At 36.3% G+C, this 25,206-nt stretch overlaps 1 protein-coding gene across 1 annotated transcript in view; it reads left to right on the top strand.

The window, feature by feature from the left end:
- The window catches only part of SRPK2 (SRSF protein kinase 2), a 133,489-nt gene that overhangs the window by 86,007 nt on the left and 22,276 nt on the right, over positions 1-25,206 (top strand). Inside the window, exons 3-11 of the mRNA XM_068994496.1 lie at positions 3,894-4,045; positions 9,860-9,968; positions 10,529-10,616; positions 10,870-10,959; positions 16,408-16,512; positions 18,870-19,035; positions 21,087-21,112; positions 22,575-22,821; positions 23,790-24,278. Coding sequence (XP_068850597.1) covers positions 3,894-4,045; positions 9,860-9,968; positions 10,529-10,616; positions 10,870-10,959; positions 16,408-16,512; positions 18,870-19,035; positions 21,087-21,112; positions 22,575-22,821; positions 23,790-24,278 — 1,472 coding nt within the window. The remainder of the gene's footprint in view (positions 1-3,893; positions 4,046-9,859; positions 9,969-10,528; positions 10,617-10,869; positions 10,960-16,407; positions 16,513-18,869; positions 19,036-21,086; positions 21,113-22,574; positions 22,822-23,789; positions 24,279-25,206) is intronic.

The raw sequence follows: 25,206 nt of genomic DNA, 5'->3' as shown, positions 1-25,206 counted from the left end.
TGTTGTGTTTCATAACAGTGGGCAGTTGTTTTTTTTGTGAGACTTCATGCAGGGTTTTGACGTATTTTGCTTCAAGTTCACTGCAGAGGAGAAGTACTTCAGCTTTTCTTTTGTCTTTTCCTAAGTATTCCCTCTAAGAGCAATTTAAAAATAGGTTTTAATTGTGTTTTTATTGGACTTTGCTGTAAATTATTTTTGTCCACGGAAAAGGCAGTAATTAAAAGACAAAAAATGCTGACTAGTGTTTGCTAATTGTTTGTAGTGTTTCTTTCAATACAATTATAAGGTTTGTCATTGTAGCCTGTGGAGATGGTCAGTTCTGGGCATACTTGCTGACAGAATACTGAGACTCTAGAAATGGTATGTTGTCTTCTTCTGTTAATTAAGTGTTTATGCTTGAATGGTGATGAGCAACCTAATAGTGGTAGACCACAGAGTACCAAGTGATTACTTCAGAAAAAAGAAAAGCAGGTTTAGTATTTATCTCTGCATGCATGTGCTATATAATGCACATCATTACAAAACATTTTAGGAATAAGAAAGAGTAATAACTTGAAATTATGGTTGTTGAATAGCTCTTGATGTTATGATAGTATTTGACAATTATATTTCTAAAAAGGAAATGGAGATTACAGACATGTTGGTGAGTCACAGCTTTCTAAACGGTTGGGTTTTTTAATGCCAATGATGTTTGAAAATCTACTCAAAAGAAAAATAATTTACATTTTAGCAGACTATACTGGAAAAAATGAAATCTAAGTTGAAGAAACTGTATATTCATGCCATAAATTGCAAATGAAGATGTTGTTAAAGCATTCATCATAGCTTATCTTTGCAATTCAATAAAAGGCCTACTAAGAAATAGTGACACTGGAGTTCTCTCACTGATGTCCTTCCTAACACTGTGGAACTGTGAATTGGCAGAAGAGCTGGATTGGGGATGCCAGGATGAGTTACTCAACCTGTAGGCAGAATTTAAGCTGTCAAGTGAAGTGTTGAAGACTTGATCTCTACATATACCCTAGAAAAGTAAAAGTGAACAAAACTAAAGAACAACAAGAATCTCTTGCTAAGAATTCTAAACTAGAGGAAAAAATTGCCAAAAATGCAGAATTAGCAGTCAGACTGATGTAACTCAGCATGTTGCTTTCCTTCCCTCATGTTTCTGTACTAATATTTGATTGCTCCAAAAGGTGTAAGCAAAGCTAAATGGACAAATCAAAGATCTTCCTCAGTTTAAAGCAGTGTTTTGTTATTTGCAGATAAAAATCATAAATCCAGAAGGAAATAAGGTAGTATCCTTCCTTTCTTCCTGGTGTCCACAAAGGACAGTAAGAAAGCAGTCCTGAATATAAAAATCAATTGGGATTGAAGACATGAGAAATAACCCTTTTCAAACCAAAATCAAATACAGTAGCTGGAGAAAGACTCAGAGCCAACCCTGTTTCCCTAGGAATAAATTTTTTTTGAAATCCTGTGCTGGATACTTCTGTCTCTCTCAGAGGGAGATTCTTGGTATTACTTAATATTTATTTGAAAATGAGTGACAAAATGTGTGAATCTCAATTCCTGAAATGCTTCTGATGCTCTTTAAAATCTGTCATGTAAAGAAATAGAGCAAGTAGTTGTTATCTTAAAAACCAAAATCAGCACAATTTCAACGAATTTTTGAACTTACGCCCCCATATTGCATTTCCCTACCCTACCATGGGCTTTCTGTAGTTGTACCATTTCGTGGGACCAAAATAGTAACATGGAAACTTGTGGTCAGAACAAAAGAAGATGATGGTACCATCCAAAATGAGGAGTCCAGGCACTGATGGATGTGCCTCTGTTCCTGGCATGCTGCATTCAGATGTACTGATGAAGTGCAGGCTATTTCACTATGCGTTCTTTTTTGTTGCTTGTAGAATCATTGAGGCTGGAGAAGACTTTTAAGGCCATCAAGTCCAACCATTAGTTTTAAGTTTTTAAGAGTTCATAGCTCTTGATCTGTGTATCCAAAATGGTCCTGTGCCTAGCAGATGAAGTTTCAGGGTTTGTAATGTAGATCCTTATGTGATGGTTTGTTGGATTAAAGCTTTCAGGTCAGGTGTGGGAGCTGTCAGCTTGCTGACACTGTGAAACCTGGCTGGTTCATGAAACCAGGAGGGCCAGTAATCTGGTTTGTGGTAAGATTAGCTGGTCAGAAGATTTCCTGCACCTTGCATTTGCAGTTTACTTTCCTCTCAGTGTACCAGATAAAGACTTCTGTAGGGAGCCAGAAATGAAAGAGGGAGGCGAACAACTAACATAATTTAAGTAGGAGCATTGCTAATATATTTATTGTTTCTCCTACAACTGGATCCCTTCTTTCTCTTCTATTCTGTCTAGTTTCATGTGGTTAAAAATTACATAAATTTATTTACTTCGTTAGATTTCTCATCGTAACTTAAATAATTGATAAATTAGTTCAAAATACTTCTTTTTAAATCTGACCATTTATTGATTGAAGAATTTTATTATCTGAAACGGGTAGCAGGCAGATAAATTTGGTATTCCATGCAGCTTGCAGTGATATCCTGTAAAGCAAAGGCGTAACAGCAGCTGCTGTGCAGGTGGTGAATGTTACCATTGGAATTTGTTTCTGACCAACCATGTTCTCTTTGACACCAAGTACTCTGTCTGTCTTGAACAATTGGTGTGTGTAGGAAGAAAAAGAAATTATGAGGAAGAGGGCTTAGAAGTGGGATAAACATAAATACAGTTTTTACTCATGATCAAGGAAGTATTCGGATCTTAATTCTAGGTGCTGAAACATCAGCAAATTACAGATTTCTGGGTTTTTTATGACATGAAGGATAAAATACTGTTAATATGGTGTTTTTTAGATGTGGTTAATTTGACATAGATATAAATGTAATTTATAGCAGCTTTTGATGGCACAAATGCTTTTAGTTACTTTGCAATTGTATTTGGAAAGTATATACTTCTTATTTGTAAGAGGTATGAATACAAAAAATAACAGCACCAACCTGTTTGGGGAAGGCTTTCTTAGTTATATGACAAAGAGGTCATATCACTTCAACCCTGAACTTAAGTCTGTTGAAAATGCTCGATTTTGAAATGTGAGTAGTTGATAGTTGTACCTAGTATGGCTTTCTTCGGAACAGGATATAAAATACATTTCACTTTGGTTGTTTTTTTTTTTTTTTTTTTTTTTTTTTAAATTGGAGCTGCAAGACAAGAAAAAAAACCATCTCTTGGTTGGTGGTGTCAGGCTTTGGTGATTTTGTTTTGTTTTTTTTAATTAATTAGTGCATATTAAAGCATGTGATATGCTCTGGGATGAGAATTGTAGACTACCTAGGAAGATCAGTTTTTTTCTCTTACTTTCTAATAGATGTTTTCAGTATTCTGTATACTGATACAGCTTTCCATAGTGTTGGCAGCAGCTACAGAATGAGAAGTGCATTAAGATTTGGGTCAGTGTCTCTAGAAGATTGTTTCTTGCTGTCTATTCATGAGATCCTTCCTACTGCAGCTAGCAGGCAGGAGCTTCTGAATAACTTGTTATTTTTTGAAAAATACTTCTCAGTTGTGCTCAAGAAGATGGGTCTAACATCTCATTTGCTCGTCAGGAATTTCAAAAGCTTGTCTGTATCTGATTATGTATTTCATGTATCTTTTGCAAGCTCTTTCACTTGAGAACTGCTCTTGGTTTGGCCAGGTTCCTCTCTGTCCATGCCTCCCTAGTGTACCAAGGGCGATACGAAAGGTGACAATGAGAATGGAGATGCTTCACAAGTTTCTTTTCATTTTTTATTTCCCACTGGTTTTTCATCCCCCCCGAAGGGCTGGGCTACCCCAGTGATGAGGCTCTTTGCTAAGTGTGCTCTCTCTCCCATTTCCAGGCCAGAGCCTCAGCAGAAAGCTCCCTCTGCACCCCCGCCTCCACCCCCACCCCCGCCTCCGCCCCTGCCGGAGCCCGCCCCGCCTGAGCCAGAGGAAGAGATTTTAGGGTCCGACGATGAGGAGCAAGAGGATCCTGCAGATTACTGTAAAGGTGTGTGCAATTCACCAGTGGTGGTGAGGTAAACACTGTCATGCCAGTCTTGGCTCTTGTTCTTGAGGGATTTTTAAAGAGCTGATCTTTAATTACGTATTTTGCTTATACAAGAATTAGGAACAACTCTTCATTTCAGGTCCCGATGCGTAATTGTCTTCAGCTTTAATTTTTCACTTAGCCATAGCTTCTTTATACATTTTTCAATAAATATGCAAGTACTTCATCCCTGTATTCTTCCTGATGTCCTAGTTAGAAGAATAGAGAATAAACTTCTCCCTTGATTGATGTGAGTTGTAAGAGAAACAAAAACACCCAAACCAAGACAAACAACCCCTCTCACACTCCAAAAGGTTTTAAAATGCCTTGATGCCTTTAACAGCATTACCTAAAATTATTTTTTAAACTGTATTTTTTTTCCTTTCTTCTCACACTTGCACTAGCTTAAGATGTTACATGCTTCTTTTCCACATGGTGTCTTCCACAGCTCTCATTATTGTCTGAGGCTCTCTACATCTTCATTTTAACTCAATTTCCTTAATTTTTGTATTGGTTATATTCAGTTTTAAAATACTGTTAAATGTGTAAAAGCATGACTGCAGTACAGCCGTGTCAATACTTAAGTCACTGCTAAAGTAGCAAGTCTGTTCCCATTAGGGTAGAATGTAAACTGTACTTACATAAAAAATGATACATAACAGTTTTATCAACTGTGGGTTATCTATTGTAGTAGATTTCAAGAATACAAATATACTTACATCAGAGTTCTATCACTTCAGATTAGTATTTTTGAATAGTCAAAAAGCACTGTATGGACACTGACTATATCTGTTATTCTGTATTCCTCATACCAAAAAACACTTCCTGTGTCAAATATGATAATGTTGTCTTATCAGAAGTTTCCGTATAAGCCTGGAAATGTGCTATTTTAAGAATTCCCCTTCCCAGCCTGGAACAAGTGTTTCATGTTTTCAAGATTTAACAATGGAAAGTGACTGTTGCATTTTGGTGTAAGGAGTTTTATTAGTATATTATATTTCAAATGTATGAGTGGCTTAGAAATGCCAGTAGTGAAAGCTAAAGAATGAACTCAAACTAAATGTCGAAGTCTGCAGCAGGGCAAAGGAAAACATGTCGCTAAACCATGCTCTGGTATTTTGTTTTTTTATTACTTTGTTAAAACACATTTGTTCCTTAAGATAACTCTTTCAGTGTCTTTAACATCTTCCATCAGTGAATAAGGATTTGTTTAAACATCTGTGTACTTGTAAACATCCGTATTTCCTTGAGATTAAGCATTTCAAAGCTCTCACTTAATTCTTTCCTGAAGTAAGGGCTGCATTTAATTTCAAACAATCCATTGTTCTCTGTTTTCCAATATCTCTTGCAAAAGTGATCTGCAGAAGCTAGATCACAAAACAAAAAAATAGTCTAAGTTGAGAGCCTGCTTATGAGTTACCTGTTTAACTAGAGCAGGTCAGTAGTGAGATCTGTATACTTTTAAAATAAACTACGTGTTACATTAAGAATACTTGCAGGCTTCCTGAAAAGTTGAAGGGACCTCCTGTATGCATAGAGGTTCTTCTGAATTCTTCTGATCCCGAGGCTTTGAATTTTTGAAAGTATATTAAAGATGGTTCAAGATTTGGTCCATTTGGATGTCATGATCATTACTTGTTTCTACAAGAGCAGTGCTTTTTTGCTTCTGTAGAGGATTTACTTATTTTGTGACCCTAATTTCCTGTAAGACTGAGCAGTGCATTTCCTTCTTTCAGTCTGCTGATGTGGAACTGAAGGGAAGGTCATCATAAGGATCTGAATTCCATGACCACATTGGGATTTGTTTACATATTTTATATTCTGTATAGAGAATGAATAAGTTATTTGGTAAAGAACTCCAGGAATGGCATTTAGATACATTTTCCATTTTTTTGAGAGATGGTTTTTTTAGTTTGAATATCCTTTTCTGTTTTGGGTAGCCTAATCTGTATTTACAGAATGGAAGACAAAGATTTGGAAATTACTGCTTATTACTGGCATGTCTCTTTTATTCCTAACTTTGTCTTCAAAATGGCAGTCTTCCAGGATTTTTGACTGAGGCACAGAGCATACTTATCTCTTCTCAACCCCAATCTGAAATTTCATAGGAGGGAAATTTTGATGACAAGTGTATAATTATTTTTTTCAGGAATTCAACATATGACCTCTTAACTGTACTTCCTGAGTATTTTTGTTACTGATTTTATTTTTAAGGTATGTTACTGTGTGCTGGGCTTGCATCTTGACCACATTACATGGTGATTAGTAAATAATCATAGTAGTATTTTGTAATGAGGAAAATGGATCAGTTTGTATTAGCACCTGATGTGAAAGAGACTAACAGCCATCTGTGAAAAGCGGACTAACTTCTGTTCCCTGGGGGCTTCCTCCAAGGCCTGTTTAAATCTGTGACATTACTTTTGTTTGTATCACTGAATTTGCATAAAATGCTTTTAAAATATTTATTTGTTTAAGGAATAGAAATACCAAAAGTCCAACTGAATGATTTTTTCAAGGGGTACCTTATAAAGCTAGATTTTCTTCTTCTCTGAAAAGCCTTGTTGAAACACTTGGAGATTTTTTTTTTTCAACAGTGTGTTGTGCCATGGGTGTAATTGGAATTTTTTGCTTCTCTGATCATCTTCTTTGCCCCCTGGAGATGTCTCCCATTCATCCAGTTCACAAAGGGAATAATTCCCTATACAAACATAGAACGAGCCAGCTACAATTACCAACACATTCAGGAGACATTCAGGAATAATGAACTCATTTTTCTGACCCTCTTTCTTGCATGCATGTAGCTAGCTAGCTGTGAGAGACACTTTTTTTTTCTGTGTGTGCTGCAGTGAATAGTACAACAGAGTTTGTTTTTTTTTTTTAATTTTGGTTACATTATCAGCAGTGCCACTTATACATTGTATATTTTCAAATCCCAGTATTGTTTTTCCAAAAGCACATAATTTTTATCAGCTTGTTAATTTTGCATGGATGCTTTCTTGTTACTAATATTTAGAAATACTTTTGTTACCATGGACGACTAAATGGTTACATGAATCATGGGATGACACCGGTTTTTAAAATACACATAACTAAGTGGGTTGTTACCTGGTTGTCCACAATGTGTACATGCATATGTTGCTGATATGAATAATCAGAGAATAACACGTAGAGGAATGGTAACAGATTATTTCCAAAACTGCTCCTGTTGTGACTCAGGACAGTGGAAAGTATCTTGTGAAATATATATACTTGTATGCTATATATGCTACCGCTGTTGGCATCTGTCACATATGCTGATGTATTGCTATAATTAGTTTTGACAGTGGTGTAGGGACCAAAATAACATGGTTTTTACATATATAGTATGTTATGCTTCCAACGTGTAGAGTTTACTAAAATGACTTCTCAATCCCCAGTTTATTAACTTTGGAGTCTTCCTCTTATTTCCCCTCTGCTGTTTTCTGTCTGTGATGGGAAGAAACTATCAAAAGTTTTTGATTATTTTTGACCCTTTGAAACACAAGTATGCCAAAAGCTATTTGTAGAGTCAGACTTAAAAGGCACTTGTTTGCCTAAGCTATTTATAGGAATATATTTTTATCTGTGATGGTGTATTGTGTAGAAGTCTCATATAAATTTTGCAGGTCATCAGATTTGATTCACTTAACAAATGCAAACCTTTTCAGTAATGGAAAGGTAGAATTCCTGTATGTTCTCTTAAGTTTCCTCTGGCATCTATGACTTCATCATCCTGCATAGAATTTTGCGGGAAAAAAAATTACCAAGTAATTATATTTTTGTTTGTTTGTTTTGAACCAGTCAATAACTGTCTTAAATAATGATCATATTTATCCAGATTGTTAAACATCTCCATCAGCTGTTACTAGAAGGATGCTTAAATAGACAAAATAAAATTTCGTTTTGTTTTTAGTTTCTGTATTAGTACAGATTCATGTATTTGCATTTATTCAGCAAAATTTCTATAATAATGAAGCTGCAATAGACTTGGGATTCATATGTGGCTGATACTGTTTCTTTTTGTACATGGACAGTATAACAGACAGCCCTTGCTCTCAGTAAGTCCATGTCCCCCCTTCTCTCCTGGAGAGTAAATCCCATCAGGGGTTCCAAAAGTGATCTGGTTTTTGATTTGGAAATAAAGAGTTCCTGCTTGGCAGTGTGGGCATCCTTACTGAGGTTGGCACAACTCGGGAGTGGAAATGAAAGTATCATTTTAGTTTGCTGGGTGAGTTGTCCTGGCAGCTTTCAGGAACATTTCCTTCCCAGTGATGGGGGAGGGGTGGGGAGGTCTTCCCCAAGGGAAGGGTCTGCTGTTTGCTAAGCTTGCAGTTACACCTTAGCACATATATATCAAAGCTGTGTGTGTTTTAGAGTTTGTTAGACATACCAACATCTAACACAACACGTCGTTTAAGCTTTAACCTTCTCCCGAGTATGTAATCTTTATAATTCTGTTGCACAGTTGTGTTAACTTTATCTGCTCTGGCAGCATAAGAGAGTTCATAAAAAAACTGTTGAACTTCTGTTAAGGCAGAAGATGTTATTAACAAAAAAAAGAATATAAATATATCCAGATTGGACATCATTGTTCCCACAGATAAAAGGAGATAAGAGAGAAGTCCCTGTTTTAAATCCAAGGAATTAAGTTATAAATTCACGTTGTTGTCTTAACCAGTTCTAACAAGATTTTCAGGGGATTCAAAACAGATACAGCAACTTACAGAAGTAGTCGGAGGTTTTCATGATTCTAAATGGAATAGTCAATAACTGAGGATCCTGCCAAAGGACAGTTGGGCATGACATTGTGAAGGACCAGAAAGGGACAAAGAATTGATTCCTTGAAAGCTGCTCTGAGGCTGCTACTGGTGATGTCCTGGAGGGTTGCATGGTGCAGCTTTATTATTTGTTTGCAGTTTAGGTAAAATTGTAGATGTTACTGTTGGTGTGTTACGGTCTGAATAAAAAATCTTGGGTGTTCATTGTCTTCCCTGTGTTTAACTAGGAGTAGGAATGTCTCCTAAAATACAAAGGAAATAAAAGGCTTCATTACACCTCCTAGAAACCTGAGCTTCAGCTTGCCCTCTCCTGTTGGCCTTTCTGCCTAATGGAGTTGTGGAGAACCTGTGTAGTGGTGTAAGTTTGGACTGCAGACTTTGGTAATGAAAAAGCAGTTTGGACAAAGCCCAGAGCTGCTGCTTTCTCTTCTTCCTCCTCACTGTAAAACCTTCAGAGATGAGAAAAAGGCGTTGCTGCTGTGGGTCAGGAGCCAAGTAGAAGAGTATCAATAAAGCCTGCATTGTTCGTAACATTTTCTCAGGAAGTATTTTATTGCTGCTTTTATTACTAGAAAGCAAATGGGAATTAAAACAATCTCTGCTGAGATTCTGCAATCATCCAAAATATGTTGACTGGAGAGGCTTCAAATATGATAAAGAAATAATGTAGATATTTTCTGTCCTGTCTCTGAAGTGGAAGATAAGCCTGAGGAAATAAAGAACAGATGGTAATATTACCATAAATAAAAGCCATAAGAGAGAAGGGTGAATAAACTCTACAGTAGTTACAGGACATGATTTTTTTCCTTCCAGGCCAAGCAAGGCAGAATTTTTAACATTAAAGTTTTCTTTAGATTTCCTATTTATAGTACAGTACAATTTGAAGAGGAACATTTATACTCTAAGAGAATTACTTGAAAACCTGAAAATTATTGTTTGTTTTCTAAATATTCTTTTTTCTACTTATTTTTCATGAAAGGAGGCTATCATCCAGTGAAAATTGGTGATCTTTTCAATGGCCGGTATCATGTTATTAGAAAGTTAGGATGGGGACACTTCTCTACAGTGTGGCTATGCTGGGATATGCAGTAAGAAAACTATTTATTTCCATATACTTTTTTCATAATATGTTACTTTCTTTTGTTTGCAGTAACTTTTGTTTTACGTGCATAATAAAGTTATGTAACTGTGTACTATCATTTTGTGCAGAAAGATGCCTACAGTCTTATTTAGCTCTTGATTAACGGTGTAGTTTATCAAAGCTCTCAGAAATAAATGTAATTCTATTTTCTTTGACAAATTAGCTTTGTTTATTGAATTTGAATGTTGCCTTGAGCATGCAAGAATAAGCTAATATTTTTATTTCTGTTGTATCTTTAATGAAAAAATGTAATTACCTTTATTAAATGATAAAATGTGTAAGCAGATTCCTCTTTTAGAAACATTAGCATCAAGGAGACAAAATACTCAATAAATTAGGCTGTTAACAGAGTATTGCTAAAAGTTGTTGTTAAGTGTAATTTCAGCATTTTCTGTCAGAATGTATTAGACTATGAAATAGTCTATTTAAAATTTCCCAACCTTCAAAGTATGTTTGTTTTAGCTCAGCGTATGTGTTGAAAATGTTTCTTTTCTTTTTTTTTTCAAGGGGAAAAAGGTTTGTTGCAATGAAAGTTGTAAAAAGTGCCCAGCATTATACAGAGACAGCCTTGGATGAAATAAAGTTGCTGAAATGTGTAAGTATCACTATTGCAATACAGTGTTCAATAACAATAATAACAGTAATAGTGAATTAAAAAGAACACAGAGAATTGGTTTTAGACTTTTTTTTTTTTTTTTTTTTTACATATTCTCCTCTAAACATCTGGCTTGTTATGTGTTACCATGTTTTCTGAAGCTCCAAAATACTGTTTATGTGGAAATCTAACTAATTAGTATTTTCAAGTGATTTTTTTTCCTAAAATGTCAGTGTTTGCATTCTTGGTTTAGGTTCGTGAAAGTGACCCTAATGATCCCAACAAGGATATGGTTGTACAGCTAATTGATGACTTCAAAATTTCTGGAATGAATGGAATTCATATCCTTTTAAGAACATGGCATTCTCATTAAAAATGTTCTACTGAAATAAGTAAGCATTTAGTTCTGGATTTTTTCTAGTTAATCTTACTTCACATTTACAAAGTAGAAAGACTAAAATATATGTATATGCAAAGAGAAGTGCAGTGTGTAAGGCACTCTGGAGTGAAAGTACCTTAGCTTTTCTAAACACAGTGCAAAATTAAAAAAGAAGTTGCGTGTATCCTGTCATAGTCTGGTATAACTGGAGATAGTTTACTTAAAAACTAGAGTTTACTGAAAATATTTCTAGTAACTGAAGCTTAAAAGAAATATTTTTTGTTCTCGATTGGTAAAGAGAAATTGTCAGTGTCATGAAAAAGCTGGTTTCTGTTTTCTTGTGGGAAGTGTGAGGTCATGGAGATGTTTCTCTCGTTCATGTAATCATCTTTTGGCCAGGTGTTAACCTTGTTTTTGGCAAAGGTTGTGAAGCTTCTCCTTCAAATGCTTCTTTTAAAAAAACAAGGGGGGAAGTGGAAAAAAAGACGAAGTGAAATATAACTGACTTGTTCTTGGGGTAAATTTTGGGTCTGTAAATATATTTGATTTTAGAGTTGAGCTAAACTGAGTTATCCTTGCTAATTATATTAGGTATTTTAGCAGCTTATTATATTACTGTGCTTTCATTTACTGTTACTGCTGGATTTATGTGTGTGCTCATTGTGTTTTGGAGCCCAGTAGCAGACCTCATTGTTCATGATGTCATATTGCCAGAAAGAGAGTTCCTGCTCTAGAGAGCTTAATTATACATTGATTTTGATGATGTGCCTTTAGTCTTCAGCAGATGAGATTAAGGTACTTTTCACCAACTCTCATCTTCTAGGAGAGGAGTATAGAAGATGACTGTCAGTAAATGTGAATTTACTGAAATATGCTTTCACTAGAAAGCATCCTTCCAGAGAGAAGTGTGCAAGCACTTTTCATCCCATTCATCCATCTCTTGATGTTAGTTGTGGAGCCTTTGGGTATGTGGTGAGAATGAGAGTGTGGGGTCAAGTATTCTCAGTTACAGACTGGTGTCATCTCTTTTTCCTTTGCCCCATTTTTATTTGTTTCTTGGTTGCTTCAGTGGTCAGCTACCGTGATAGAAGGATATGATCTGCTTAGTATGGTCTACTTTTGTCCTGGGTTTTACTATCAAATTAAAAAGAATTAAAATAAACCATATAGTTGGTAGTAGTCATTTAAAATATAAATGGTGATCAAGGAAATTGCATAACACAGTGAGGCAAAGAACACTGGGTTGGCTTCATGCTGCTGATGTGCTGCAAAAGATAGGTTTTTGTTTGAGCTGAGATGCTTATGAAGAAGTGTTATATAAATATCTGTATTTTGTCTGTGTTCACTAAAATACAATGCAACCAAAGCACTTCAGGTCTTCATCTGACAGTTGCACAATTGAAAAATAATTAAGTTGTTTTTAGAAACCAAAAATTTTGATCTACTGTTTTATTGTAAAACGCTAACATGAAATAGGGAGTAAGATAATGCATTAATAGCTATACATAGAAATAACTCTTATCTGTTTATCAGAGCAATTTCCCAATAATGTTCTTAAATTCTTGCTAAAATTCATGTGTATATATACAACTGTATTAAAGGTGAGGGCTGTTTCTAGGTGTGAATAGTAAATTTTGTTAGTGATAATACTTTGAAAGCATATCCAAACTTATTTCTTTTTGAAATATAGCACTTACATTGACAAAGCCAAAAGAGACCATGTGCTTGTGAAAAATAAGGGGTCAGGTAGCTTTGTGTTGGCAGATTAAAATTGGGCAGCTGATGTTGATTTATTCTATTTCAGTTTTACCTTAATCTTGAAAACTGGCAGTACAGAAATTTTTATATGGAAGGCAAATGTTCCTGCCTTACTGAAAAGTACATTTTCCAGAAAAGTACAAATACATGCAGGATGGGCTGATAACTGGACTGAAATTTAAATTACAGCTGGAAGTCTGTCGAAGTCCTGACTGCCAGCAAAAATAGAACCCCAGGTATCTTATGCTTTGAGTTTTCTTGCGAACAGCTTGTGCATCCTGGGTTATTTGAGCAGCAGTTGGTTGCACTGATTATTTCATCAGCTCCTTTTTATCTTCTAGGGAAAATAATCTTTGGTGTAGGTTCTCTTAGGATGGAGAAGGTAATTGATTTTAATGTTTTGGTGCTGTTTACTTTTTAAAATGCCTGTTAGTGCTACAATAGTGTTATTGAGTTGCACAGGTTGAGAGAAGTAGAGTAATTTGAGATTTCTTCCATGCTTTGCTGTTTCCAGCTTCCTTTGGGCAAGTCACTAAATATCTGTTGCTTGACTATAAAATAAAACAACATGTGATTCATAGAAGCTTGATTATTGGTCATGGAATGCATTTAAAAGCTAAAGCAAGACAGAAGAGAGGTGGGTGAATCCTTTGGATGGTTAATACCACAAAATGTCAAGGAGCTTCCAAACAGGAAAAATTGTCAAGAACCATGTAGAACAGAGCTGGGAATGTGCAGAGCCATTGGCCTGCACTGTGTGACTGCAAACTGTCATCTTTTTCTTAGGAGCTGTAGCAAGTGTTTATATATAGAGGAATTTTAATAGTATGTTATGCTGCACTAGGTTGATAATTTTTTAGCTACTTGTATATTTTACGTAGATTGCAATTATGACTTTTTCATGAAAGAACAGAATGCAGGAACTTGGGCACTTTGGTGTTTTGAGTAAGTGTAAATTATTATGTTTGTTTGCAGTGGACATTTATTAGAGCCATAATAAATGTTCATTTGAGCATAGCAGTTTTTTAATCAAAGATTCAGGTAATCACATAATGGAACAAGAGTTTGGAGAGACAAATGGAGAAAATAAAGAAGGAAGCATTCCTACCAATCAGACATTATAATGACTGTAATAAATGTATCTCCAGAAAATATAGAGTATTAATTAAATGCCATAGTGCCTAAATGCTGCAAATCCAAAAGCAACTGAGATGCATCCTAAAGACTTCAGTGCTGGTGCTAGAGCTTAACTAGCCTTTAACCTTTGTCATTTCTAAATGCTCAAGTAATATGTATTTGTAGATAGATAGATAGTTTACAGGTAGGATTTGAGTCAAGAAAGAAAAGCTCTCAGAACTTAAGTCTGTCAGCTGGTTAATGTTACATTTGCTCTCACTCTTGCTGCTGTGCTTAGTTTCCCACTGGGAAACATCCCCCGTGCTGCTTCAAAGAGCATTTCACAAGAAGCATATTTGCTGGGTGGGCTTCAGGGTTTTTTTTGCTGCAGGACTTTTTGGACCTCCTCACCAGTCAGGTTATTGGTGCTGTAGTAGGATCCTGGGACTTGAAAGGCTGGTTTCCTAATAGTTAATGCATAGCTTTTCCCAAACTCTTTGTTCTGGACAGTCTGGCTTCAGGTTAATGTTTTTCAGATCAGGATAGTAAATCAGACAGCAGTCACATTTTTACATACCTACTCCTAACACTGAGCCTGCTCTGTATCTTCTCCCCATTCTAGTTGTCTCTCCAGTATGGAGAGTTTGTCCAAGTCCTCCCAGCAAAATGTTGCAATCTCTTTTTTTCAGGTAGGCATCACTTCATGGGACCCTCCCTCTTTCTGCCTGCCTCTGCCATTCCTCCTACATTTTCCTTCTTGGTGGCCTCCCCTTGCCTCTCAGCTCTTTACTTCCTTACATCCCCTTTTCTTCTGGTTACTGGCAAGGCTTAACACTTTTGTAAGTGCAAGGAATGTCAGGAATGTGCATTGGAGAGTCTGCAGCAGCAGTGGTCTGAAGGACTGTGGGCGGGTGGCCTATATTTCATTTCTGAATGTTGCAGTGTCCTGCCTTTTTGAAATCTGTGTAGCTTTGCAGCTTGACTGTGTGGGCTCAGTTAAAAAGCCCTGCAGAACTGATGTGCTCTGCTCATCGTTTATGATGGCTGTATGCTCTACTAGTGACTGCTGTTCATTGTGTGGTAAAGTAACCAAGACTGTTTCCTCTTCTGAATGGAACTGAGTTTTATAATGTTCTGAGTAGATCCAGTTGATGTGAGTGGGAAATTCAGTGTCTCCTCTAATACAAGAATTCAGGAATGTGATATGAGATGAACAGTTGGCAACAGTTGTGTTGCAGTTCTTCACAATGTGCTTTGACCAGTCTTAAGACCTTTTACTGTTTGTGTAACTTCCGTATAGGGGATTTCAGTGTCAAAACTTGAGTTACCTTTATGTAGGTACCTGAGAAGAATGTGTGTGATAAACTGACAGACAAGGTATGTCTCATTTTGACACAAGGCAGTGACTCTTAAGATCATTGCCAAGACTCTAGTAAATAAAACTTAGAGAAGTTAGGTAAGATTTTTCTCCTAGCAGTGTAGTTCCATATGAATGGTCTCTGAGATAGTCTAATTCATTGAGATTTTCCTGCAGTATCCATCAATTAATATTCTGTTATTTGTATTACATTATTCTTTGCAAGGTTATAGTATCATGTAATTAAGATTTTAATATCCTTTCTGATTTCCAGGTACATTAAGGTCATTCCCAGCTCATGTTTGAGGATGAATACAGTACAGTCTAGTTGTGTATAACTTCTTGCCAGAATGTTATGGATAGTGAAACTTTAGATTAGCTTCAATAGCTGAGGATTTTCTCAATAGAAAGATAACGTACCCAGGCATATAAGTGTAGAATCTCTTAACTTAGGAAGCCTTTGAACCACAAATCACAGAAAGTTCCTACATCTTGTTTTTTCCTAATAACCTGCCCTGGTAAATGACTGTTTGCCTCTTGTCAGTGGCCAGTAGTAAATGCTGTGTCAAATATTTTGTCATTGTGTTTTTTGCATGTTGCTTCTGAGTTCTGCATTTCTTTTGTTCTTGAGTTCTTTGGTAATTGCCATTATTCTCGGCAGTTAAAACTGCAGGTTTTAAGAGATCCATTCTCTTACTATGTTAGTATTTGTTGTCAAGTGACTATATTGAGCTTAATAAAATAATGTTTATTATGGTTCATTTTCTAAAACATGGTTGCTGCACACTTTTGTTATTAAAACCTCCTATTCAGATAATTTATTAAAAACTAGAGATGATAGGCCAAATCAGTACTTTTAACTGTTTCAAAGAAAACAAAAATGAATTAGTTACTTTTTACAATTGCTTATTTTAATTATTCACCCTAATGCTGGTATTAACATGTAGAAATAATGGACAAGATTTGCTTAATTAAAATGTTTTATTTTAATTTGTTCTGCAGTTGAATACTGGTTTTGTGTAATTGAAATGAGGTACCAAAGCATTTACCATGCTCATTTTAGGGGAAACCATTTTCCCTCTAAAGGGGGTGGTGATTCCTTTAGCCAGAACAGAAGCAAACATTTTTGTTGATCTCATGGACAAGTTTATTTGGAAGTCATCCTTAATTAAATTCCAGATGTCTGCATGGTCTTTGAAGTACTTGGACATCATCTTCTAAAATGGATAATCAAGTCGAATTATCAAGGCCTTCCCATCCGTTGTGTAAAAAGCATAATTCGACAGGTAAGTTTTGTTAATATTTTCATTAGGTTTTTCCACCATTGTTAACAGTCTGAAGGTTAGAATAACAATATTTAAACTGAACTCTTACTAATATCTAAGATAAGATAATTTTATTTTCATCTCAGTGCAGTTTGCAAGAGGATCTTAATGGATAGCCTGCACTTCTGCATGCTGGGGTTTTTGGGGGGCTTGGGTTGTGTTTTTTAACCAAGGTTTCCCAATGACAGTGGAGTTTCCTGAGCTGCTTTAGAGAATAAAAAGTTGAAGGAATGAGTCTTTTTCATAGGTGTGAAAATACTCATCTTAAACTGCAGTTTTGGTTGACATGTCGTGCTTCTTAATAAAATCATTGTAAAGTAAATCATTGTAACAGTAAGAAATAATACCATTAGGATGATGATAGTGATGAACAAAAATGGTATCTCTCTGAAAAATGAAGATAACCTGTTCTTTAAAAAAATTGCTGTCTGTCTGTATTTAAGTTTTTGTAGAGTCAGAGTGTTAGCAAGTTGAAAGACTTCAGAACATTTCACTGGGATGTGTTCTTTCAAAATATGTTCTTTTGCTATTCTATGAAAATCAAGTTGCTGAGAGGCAATCATAAGGAGAAAGTGTTTCAGCAAGGAGAAAACATATATATAACATATCATAGAATCATTCAGGGTGGAAAAGACCTGAAAGAGCATAGATTCCAGCCATTAACCCACTGCCAAGTCCGCCACTAAACCATGTCCTTAAGTGCCACATCTGTACTTCTTCTAAATACCTCCAGGGGTGGTGGTTCCACCACTTCATGGGGCAACCTGTTGCCTTGGCAGCCTTAGAACCCCTTCAGTGAAGAAATTTGTCCTAATATCCAATCTAAACCTCCCCTGGTGCAACTTGAAGATATTTACTCTGGTCCTGTCACTTGTTACCTTGGAGAACAGAGTGACCCCCCACCTGGCTGCAACCTCCTTTCAGGCAGTTTTCGAGAGTGATGAAGTCCCCCCTCAGCCTCCTTTTTTTAAACAGACTAAACACCCCCAGCTCCCTCATCTGACTTGTGCTCCAAACCCTTCCCCAGCTCTGTTGCCCTTCCCTGGGCATGCTCCAGCACCTAAATTGTTGTAGTGAGGGGCCCAAAACTGAGCACAAGATTTGAGGTGTACTCAGTGCCGAGTACAGAGGGACAATCGCTGCCCTGGTCCGGCTGGCCACACTACTGCTTACACAAGCCAGTATGTCATTGGCCTTCCTGGCCAGCCGGGCACACACAGGCTCATGTTCAGCCACTATCAACCAGCACCCCCAGGTCCTTTTCCCCGTTTTCCCCAACCACTCTGCCCCAGCCTGTGGTGCTGCCTGGGGTTGTTGGGACCCAAGGGCAGGACCCAGCACTTGGCCACACTGAACCTCACATAACTGGCCTCAGGCCATCATCCAGCCTGTCCAGATGCCTCTGCAGAGCCTTCCTGCCCTCCAGCAAATCAGCACTCCCACCCAGCTTGGTGTCATCTGCAAACTCTGTGTGGGTACATTCAATACCCTTGTCCTGGTCATTGATAAAGGTATTAAACAGGGGTGGTCCTAGTACTGAGCCCTGGAGAACACCACTAGTGATGGCTGCCAGCTGGATGTAACTCCATTCCTCACCAAGCTCTTGGGCCTGGTGTCCACTCAGGTTTTTACCCAGCCGACAGTGCACAGCCCAGCCAACTCTGCATTTGAGAGGTAGGTGGAAGTGAATTGGATGAAGGCTCTGAGCAGGCTGGTCTGATTCTGAGGTTGGGTACAGCTTTGGAGGTGGTATGACTTAGATGAAGGTTTGAATCACAGAGTCTTCCAACCTGAATTGCTTTATGAATGTAGACAAACGAAAAATTCCAAGTAATTGAAACAGTTCATACCTGAGAAAAGAGGAAGAGCTTAGTCCTGAAAGATTAAAAACTTTAATTTTTGTGAGACTGGAATTAACTGTTTGGACTAGTGAGAGTGGCATTGTTTGGTAAGGCTTTCAGGTTATTGGTAAGGCTTATTAAAGGTAATATAGATATTTTTGTCTTTTCTCCTTGGACAAAACTTGTGCTATGCATGTTTTAAAAACTGATTTATGAAAGTTGAGTATTGAGCAATTCAGTTATTGTACTGATATTGCTATGCGTCAGTTTTGTTTCATAAACTACTGTAATTCCATGCTGCAATGGGAAGTTACGTTGTTATGCTATTACTTGGTACTATATTTTTTCCAATTTTTGGGTACTTTTGAGCATTGGGATAAAATCAGGCTTTTTTTAAAAATGCGTCTGAAGGCTGAGTTTCTTAATAAATTTAATTGCAGTTTCAAGCAGATTTTTAAAAAATCCTGTTGTGATTAGGTACTTCAGGGTCTAGATTACCTACACAGCAAGTGCAAGATCATTCATACAGATATAAAGCCAGAGAACATTTTGATGTGCGTGGATGATGCCTACGTGCGCAGGATGGCTGCTGAAGCTACCGAGTGGCAGAAAGCTGGTGCTCCTCCCCCCTCTGGCTCAGCAGGTATGAACAGGATATTTAAATGCAATGTAGTAAGCTACCATCAGTATATTATTGCTAAGAGTATTTTGTTCAATGAAAATTCACATTTTAAATAATTGCATGTGAAATATGCATGCCTGTTTAATTCTTATCCTGCTCTGGAAACTATCAGAGAAACGCTTTCCTACTGGTTTTGCACATTCAAGTTTTCAGGGTCACCCAATAAAGAAAAAGATTTATTGGTATAAACTTACTCCCCTTCCATCCCACAAGCTTCAGTGCCTGGGTTTTAGTCACACTTGAAGCTTGCATGTCTAATATTGACAATAATTAATAATCTTATCTAAATTATGTGTAGTTCCGTTACAAGTTCATCAGCGTCCTTGTGGAATTACCTGCCTTCTTGTCTGTTATAACTTATTCTCAAGATGCAGTGAAAAGTTTTACATTCATAGTTTTCACCCTTAAAAATGGAATTTATTGTACCTAACTGAACTTGTGGTAAGCCCATTTTCCTAGTGATATAAAATGTTTTATATTAAGCTTGCTAAGAGTTTAGATAGGAACTGTACCTTATGTTTAGCTAGGAGAAATCAAGGGTAAAGAAGTTCACAGCAATCAGCGAAGACAAGGAGGAAGTGTGGCTTTTCTGGTGATTTTTTTTTTTTAGTAGTATGCATTATGTATTTTTAGTACTATGGTTGCTACTAATTTGCCTGTTGAGCACATCAGCTACAGGCAGGGGAGAAATAACTCCCTTTGTAATATTGTCAGAAAATATATTGCAGATTAAAATCTCTGAGGTATGCTAAAAATAGTTTCTGTATCAGGAACAAGTACAGTGGTCAGAATCCATTTCACAGTATTATATATTTTAGATGAAAAATTGTTTAAATGGTCAATATATTATATTGAATTTTACATAATGTATAATCACATAGCTCGAGATGGTATGTTATTTGTGTGGGAAATAACTTGATTTTGTTCATGCAGCTTTTATATTGCTTCCTGACATTAAAATAAATATTATTTTAAGTAATGGGGTTCTTATCACACTTTGTTCTTAGCAAATTGTAATTAAATATATGGCTCAAGATGTGTTTTCTTTACAGCATTGCAAGAATAAGTTGTGTAAAATTTCCCTTTTTATAGCAGTGATAGTGCTGAGGTTTAATAACATTTTTGAAAACCTTGCCCTTTCAGGGGTATTCAGGCATGTTTTTCTCTGAGCTTAGCAGCAGGATCTGAACCTGTAAAGCAATCCTGTATTTTATTTTGCATTCCTTAACTGCCATAGGCTTGTGTGTCTGAAGAAGCTTGTGAGAGGTTCTCCCCCGTTCAGTTCCTCTTGCTCACTTTCACTTTGCTTCTGTCTCCCATGTTTGGTTATTTCTTTTGGTTTTGATCACTGGAGGGAGGTTTTGTATGGCTTGTGGTGCTGTTCTGTGCATGTCACTGGCAGCATTGCAATCTCATCAGACCCAGTCACTGATGGAGTCTTACTCAGAAGTGCTCAGGAAGAGGTCTGTGCTGGAGCTGATTTTTCTGTGATATGGTGTGTTTTTTGCCTTAGGCACTTCTTCATGCCTCCAGCCCTAGCAATCAAATTACCTTGTTTCAGAATAAAAAACATGAATACTTGGCTTTTCTGTTGGGTACAACACAGTAGTTGTATCTTTGCTAATATTCCCTGAATTATTTAATCGGTCTCTACCTGCTCAGCCAGCTGACTATATCCATTTAATCTGTGACAGCTCAGCAGTCATTTGATGTTTTCTATCTCTTCATGGTTCAGACTTTTTTTTTTGAAATTTCATAAACTGTCTGCCAACTACAACACAGTGAACACAGATTGCTGTTAGCTTCTTTTAATTCCAGATGCTCTAATGGAGACATCAAATGATTTCGGGCAGCACGTACTTGTAGGAAGTAAAAAATCTGACTAACAAAATAACACTGCCTTATTTATTTAAGAATATTTTAAAATTATTTCTACTAGTTTTTGCTTTTATAGAGTTGTTTTTGAAAAAGAAAATATTTGTTTTATTTATAATTTTTTTTTGTCTTTTTAGTGAGTACAGCTCCACAACAAAAGCCTGTAAGTATTGTTATATAACACAATTTAACTATCTTATTTTCTGTGTTTCTGTGGGTATTAGTAGATATTAGACTATTAGTAGTCTTGACCCTTTTTAAAAGCTTCCTTTGAATAAAGCTTTTATCTTTCACAGAACATTTTTCTTTTCATGTCTCTGGCTTTACCAGTTCTAAGGACAGTATTTCTGTGATGGAAATCCTCACAGACATATAGTTCTATAGCTATGTCAAACTAAGTTAAGCATTGCCATTTTATTCTCTTGAGGAATAATCCATTCGTTCAAATCCTGACAAAAATGGGTGAATGCACTAACTATTGTGCATTGCAGATATCTTAAGGGCATAAAGGCCTTAATCATCAAGGCCTTTAAGGAGAGGCAATTTTATGAGGTTTGAAAGATCTCTTTGTCATATGCATATAGCAAATGACCAGTGGTAATACAGCTGTTCAGAAATGTCTGTGGTCAAACCTGCTTTCTGTGTGCACAGTACATGTATCATTTCAATGGGCATGCAACATGGATGAAAATTACCAGGGTTGTAAAACTGACTGTCTTGTTTAGACTGTCCCTTGGCTTCTTACAGAGAGGACAGGATTAACAGATAAACCTTTGAGGAAATGTTTCTCTCTGTTCCTTGTACTTAATTTTTTAATTATATGAGGATTTCTTACTGTGATATCTAAACATTAATGAATGAAAATTGGATAGGTCTTGTTTATCAAATAGTAAAAATAGAAGTCACAATTCAGTTAAAATGTAAGGAAGTGTTTCAATCTTAGCTCTATTGTGTTCATTTTTCATTTCCTTGTTGTTGTACCTGAGTTTTTCAATCATTATGTTATATAAAATGAGAAACTTCATGATGGCCATCTGCTGCTTGTAATTCATATGTTTTGGGCCAGAAGGGAATAATAAAAATGCTTTCCTTTCACAAGAAAAAAACAGGTTTTGTTTAAAATTCACAATTTTCAGTCTCTTTAGTTTCCTCGTGTCTTTTTTCTCAGGATACTTTTGCTGGTTATTACTTGCATTGTACACAAAGAGAAATTATGTATTAAATTTATATGCAAACAACTAATATGATACCAGATTATTTTCCACATACAGTATCATCTATTAATCTGGATTGAAGTTTAGGATTATTATGCTTACTCAAGGTTATAGGATCATAGGAATTTTACTGTGGCATCTTAGATGTATAGATGTATTTTGCTCGTCTATCTAATAATGACCATGTAAAAACATGATTAACTGTGTAAAATTTTGGTGGATTTTTGCCTCCTATAACCCTATATCATTCTTGATTTGTAGTAAACTGGAAAAAGCAATATAATTACTATATTAGTTGCCATCTAGTATTTTCAAAAAAATGGTAATCAAACTTCAAATGAGTTTGGTGTGAGATGCCTTGAAAGTAATTATTTATGGGTTTTTTTTCTTTCTTTGGTATTAATGTTTCAGGTTGGAAAAATATCCAAAAACAAAAAGAAAAAACTGAAGAAAAAACAGAAGAGACAAGCTGAGCTGCTAGAAAAACGCCTGCAGGAAATAGAAGAGCTAGAGCGCGAAGCTGAAAGGAAAAAAATAGAAGAAAATGTAACCTCAGCTGTACCATCAAATGAACAAGAAGATGAGTACCACCCAGAGGTGAAACTAAAAACAGCTGATATAGAAGAAGTAGTAGATGAAGAACCTGGAAATGATGATGGTTAGTATTACTTTCTTTTATTGACTCTGAGTTTGCTGTTTCAGAGGGGAAAGTAATTGTGCAGTGTTGCATCTGGTGCAGTGAACAAAATCTCCCAGACTGTCCTAGATCATTAAGTTAATTTTCTCCTGTAGGTAAAATTGTAACTACAAAATCTAAAAAGGTAAAGAAAAGGCAAACCTACTGCAGAAGTGAAGAAAACCATCAATAGTAGCCCGTAGCTATAAACAGCTTGAAAAAGCACATAGAAAACTCAACAGAACAGTCATCATGCCCCATTAAGTGGAATAACTGAATATCCTGGTGAAGTAAAAGAACAATAAGATGTATTTGTTTTCTGTAATATTACTGTAGTAGTTGGAGTCATCATCGCTTTCCCCTTTCCTTCTTACAGTGTTTCTTTTAATGATCTGTCTGGTAGCAATGATTGCAGGTTCTTCACTAAAATTTTTGAGATATCTTGTTAAAATTCCTGTTTAATCCTGGTGACTTAGACCATAATCATTATGGTCCAGCTCCATTCTGGTTTCCCTGACTTTCTTGTCAGCTTTTCAGTCCTGATAAAGGTGTAACTACTGAGACTGTAGTTCAATTTGGTTTGTTTTTGTTCTGCTCTTACTGAGAATTTTCATACTTCTATGATGACTCCCCGTTGACACAGATTGAGTTGTGGATTTTTAAATCTTGCTTTCAAGGTCTCATTCATCTTCCCTTCATAACATTATTCTCTTCTGGATTGTTCCCTCCTGATCCACTTCCCATTGTTTATTTTTCCAACAGCCTTATTAGTCCTTTCTTTTGCCTTTAATTTAGATTTTAAGGTTTGCATATTTCAGTGATATTCAGTGTTTCCTTGTGTGATATGTCAGAAGTCAAGTAGTTACTGAAGAGTTAAAAATGGTGAATGCCTAATTTTGGTCTGATTTATTGAGGTATGATGTAATGTGTTGCTCACTGAAATTTTTCAGGTGAAGCAGAAGATCAGGATGAAAAAGAAGACACAGAGAAAGAAAACACTGAGAAAGACGATGACGTTGAGCAGGACCTTGTCAACACTGACTCTACAGACCCTAAGTGGATAGAATCCCCCAAAACAAATGGCCATATTGTGAACGGCCCATTCCTTTTGGAACAACAGATTGAAGATGAAGATGAGGAAGAGGAAGAATGTCCAAATCCAGAGGAGTATAATCTTGATGATCCAAATGCAAAAAGTGATTACTCTTATAGCAGCTCCTATGAACAGTTTAATGGTGAATTGCCAAATGGACGTCATAAAATTCCAGAGTCCCAGTTCTCTGAATTTTCAGCGTCGGTGTTCTCTGGGGCTCTAGAGTCTGTAGCTTGTGGTTCTGCTGTTTCTGAAGGATCAACTGTAACTGAAAGAGAGGAGAGCAGCCCATCTCATGACAGGAGCAGAACGGTTTCAGCTTCCAGCACTGGGGATTTGCCAAAAAGTAAGTGTTCCTCTTAGTGACTTTTGTCTAGTAGCATGGGGGTGTATTGTATTAAATACAAGAGGCAGGTAAATGGAATACAGAGGCAGTGGTTAGGTTAAGAAAAGATTGTTTAAGTAAATTGCATGATTCTTCTCGCAGAACTGTGATTTATGGGTTATTTTCCACTCTAGAGCTTGTTTTTAAGGGATATTAGATAAATTATCGTAGAATAAATATTTGCATTGACAAGTCAGTCTACCCAGGAAAGAGAAAAGGAAATCTATAGTTGCAAGGAAACATCATTCCCGTAGTTTAAAGGTAGAAGATGAGCATGAGATCATGTAACCTGACAACCTTTGATAACAAGTCAGTAATATACCATCTGTTAAGCCCAGTTAACCTTTACTGTTGGCTTATAACATATTTTTGAAAGAGATGCCTGCTCTTAAGTGGACAAATGACATCATAATCTAGTGTGATTGATGTGTGTTCCACTGCTTGATACTCTGAATTGTTTCAGAATAGTAGCAAGTTTGAATTTGTCTGGCTGCAGCTTCTATCTGTTACTTTTTGTCACATCTTTTCTCAGTCATATTGAAAAATTCTGTAATATGCTGTTTTTTCATTCATTAATTATTCTTTCTGTGTCAAACAGTTCCTGTCTTAACCTGTTATTAAAACTCAACAAGGCATGTTGCCAACCCTCAAATCATTATGGCTTTTCTATATTCAGCATGGTTTTGGACATTTAAATTCTGGCCATCAATCCAAAACTTTTTCCTGTAAATCCTATTTGCCTCTAAATCCATTTGAAGATATGGAAGGTGAAATCTTGGTGTCATTGCAGAGTTGGATTTTTGCCATTGAATTAAATAGCTTCAGGGTATTACACACAGGTCTTATTTATAGTGCTAGTGGTTAAATGATAGATATATGGGTTTCAACT

The sequence above is a fragment of the Aphelocoma coerulescens genome, chromosome 1A (genome assembly GCF_041296385.1).
Source record: "Aphelocoma coerulescens isolate FSJ_1873_10779 chromosome 1A, UR_Acoe_1.0, whole genome shotgun sequence".
NCBI classification, from domain to species: domain Eukaryota; kingdom Metazoa; phylum Chordata; class Aves; order Passeriformes; family Corvidae; genus Aphelocoma; species Aphelocoma coerulescens.
The sequence above is the reverse complement of the archived record's forward strand: the minus strand, read 5'-3'. Positions and strand labels throughout refer to the sequence as shown.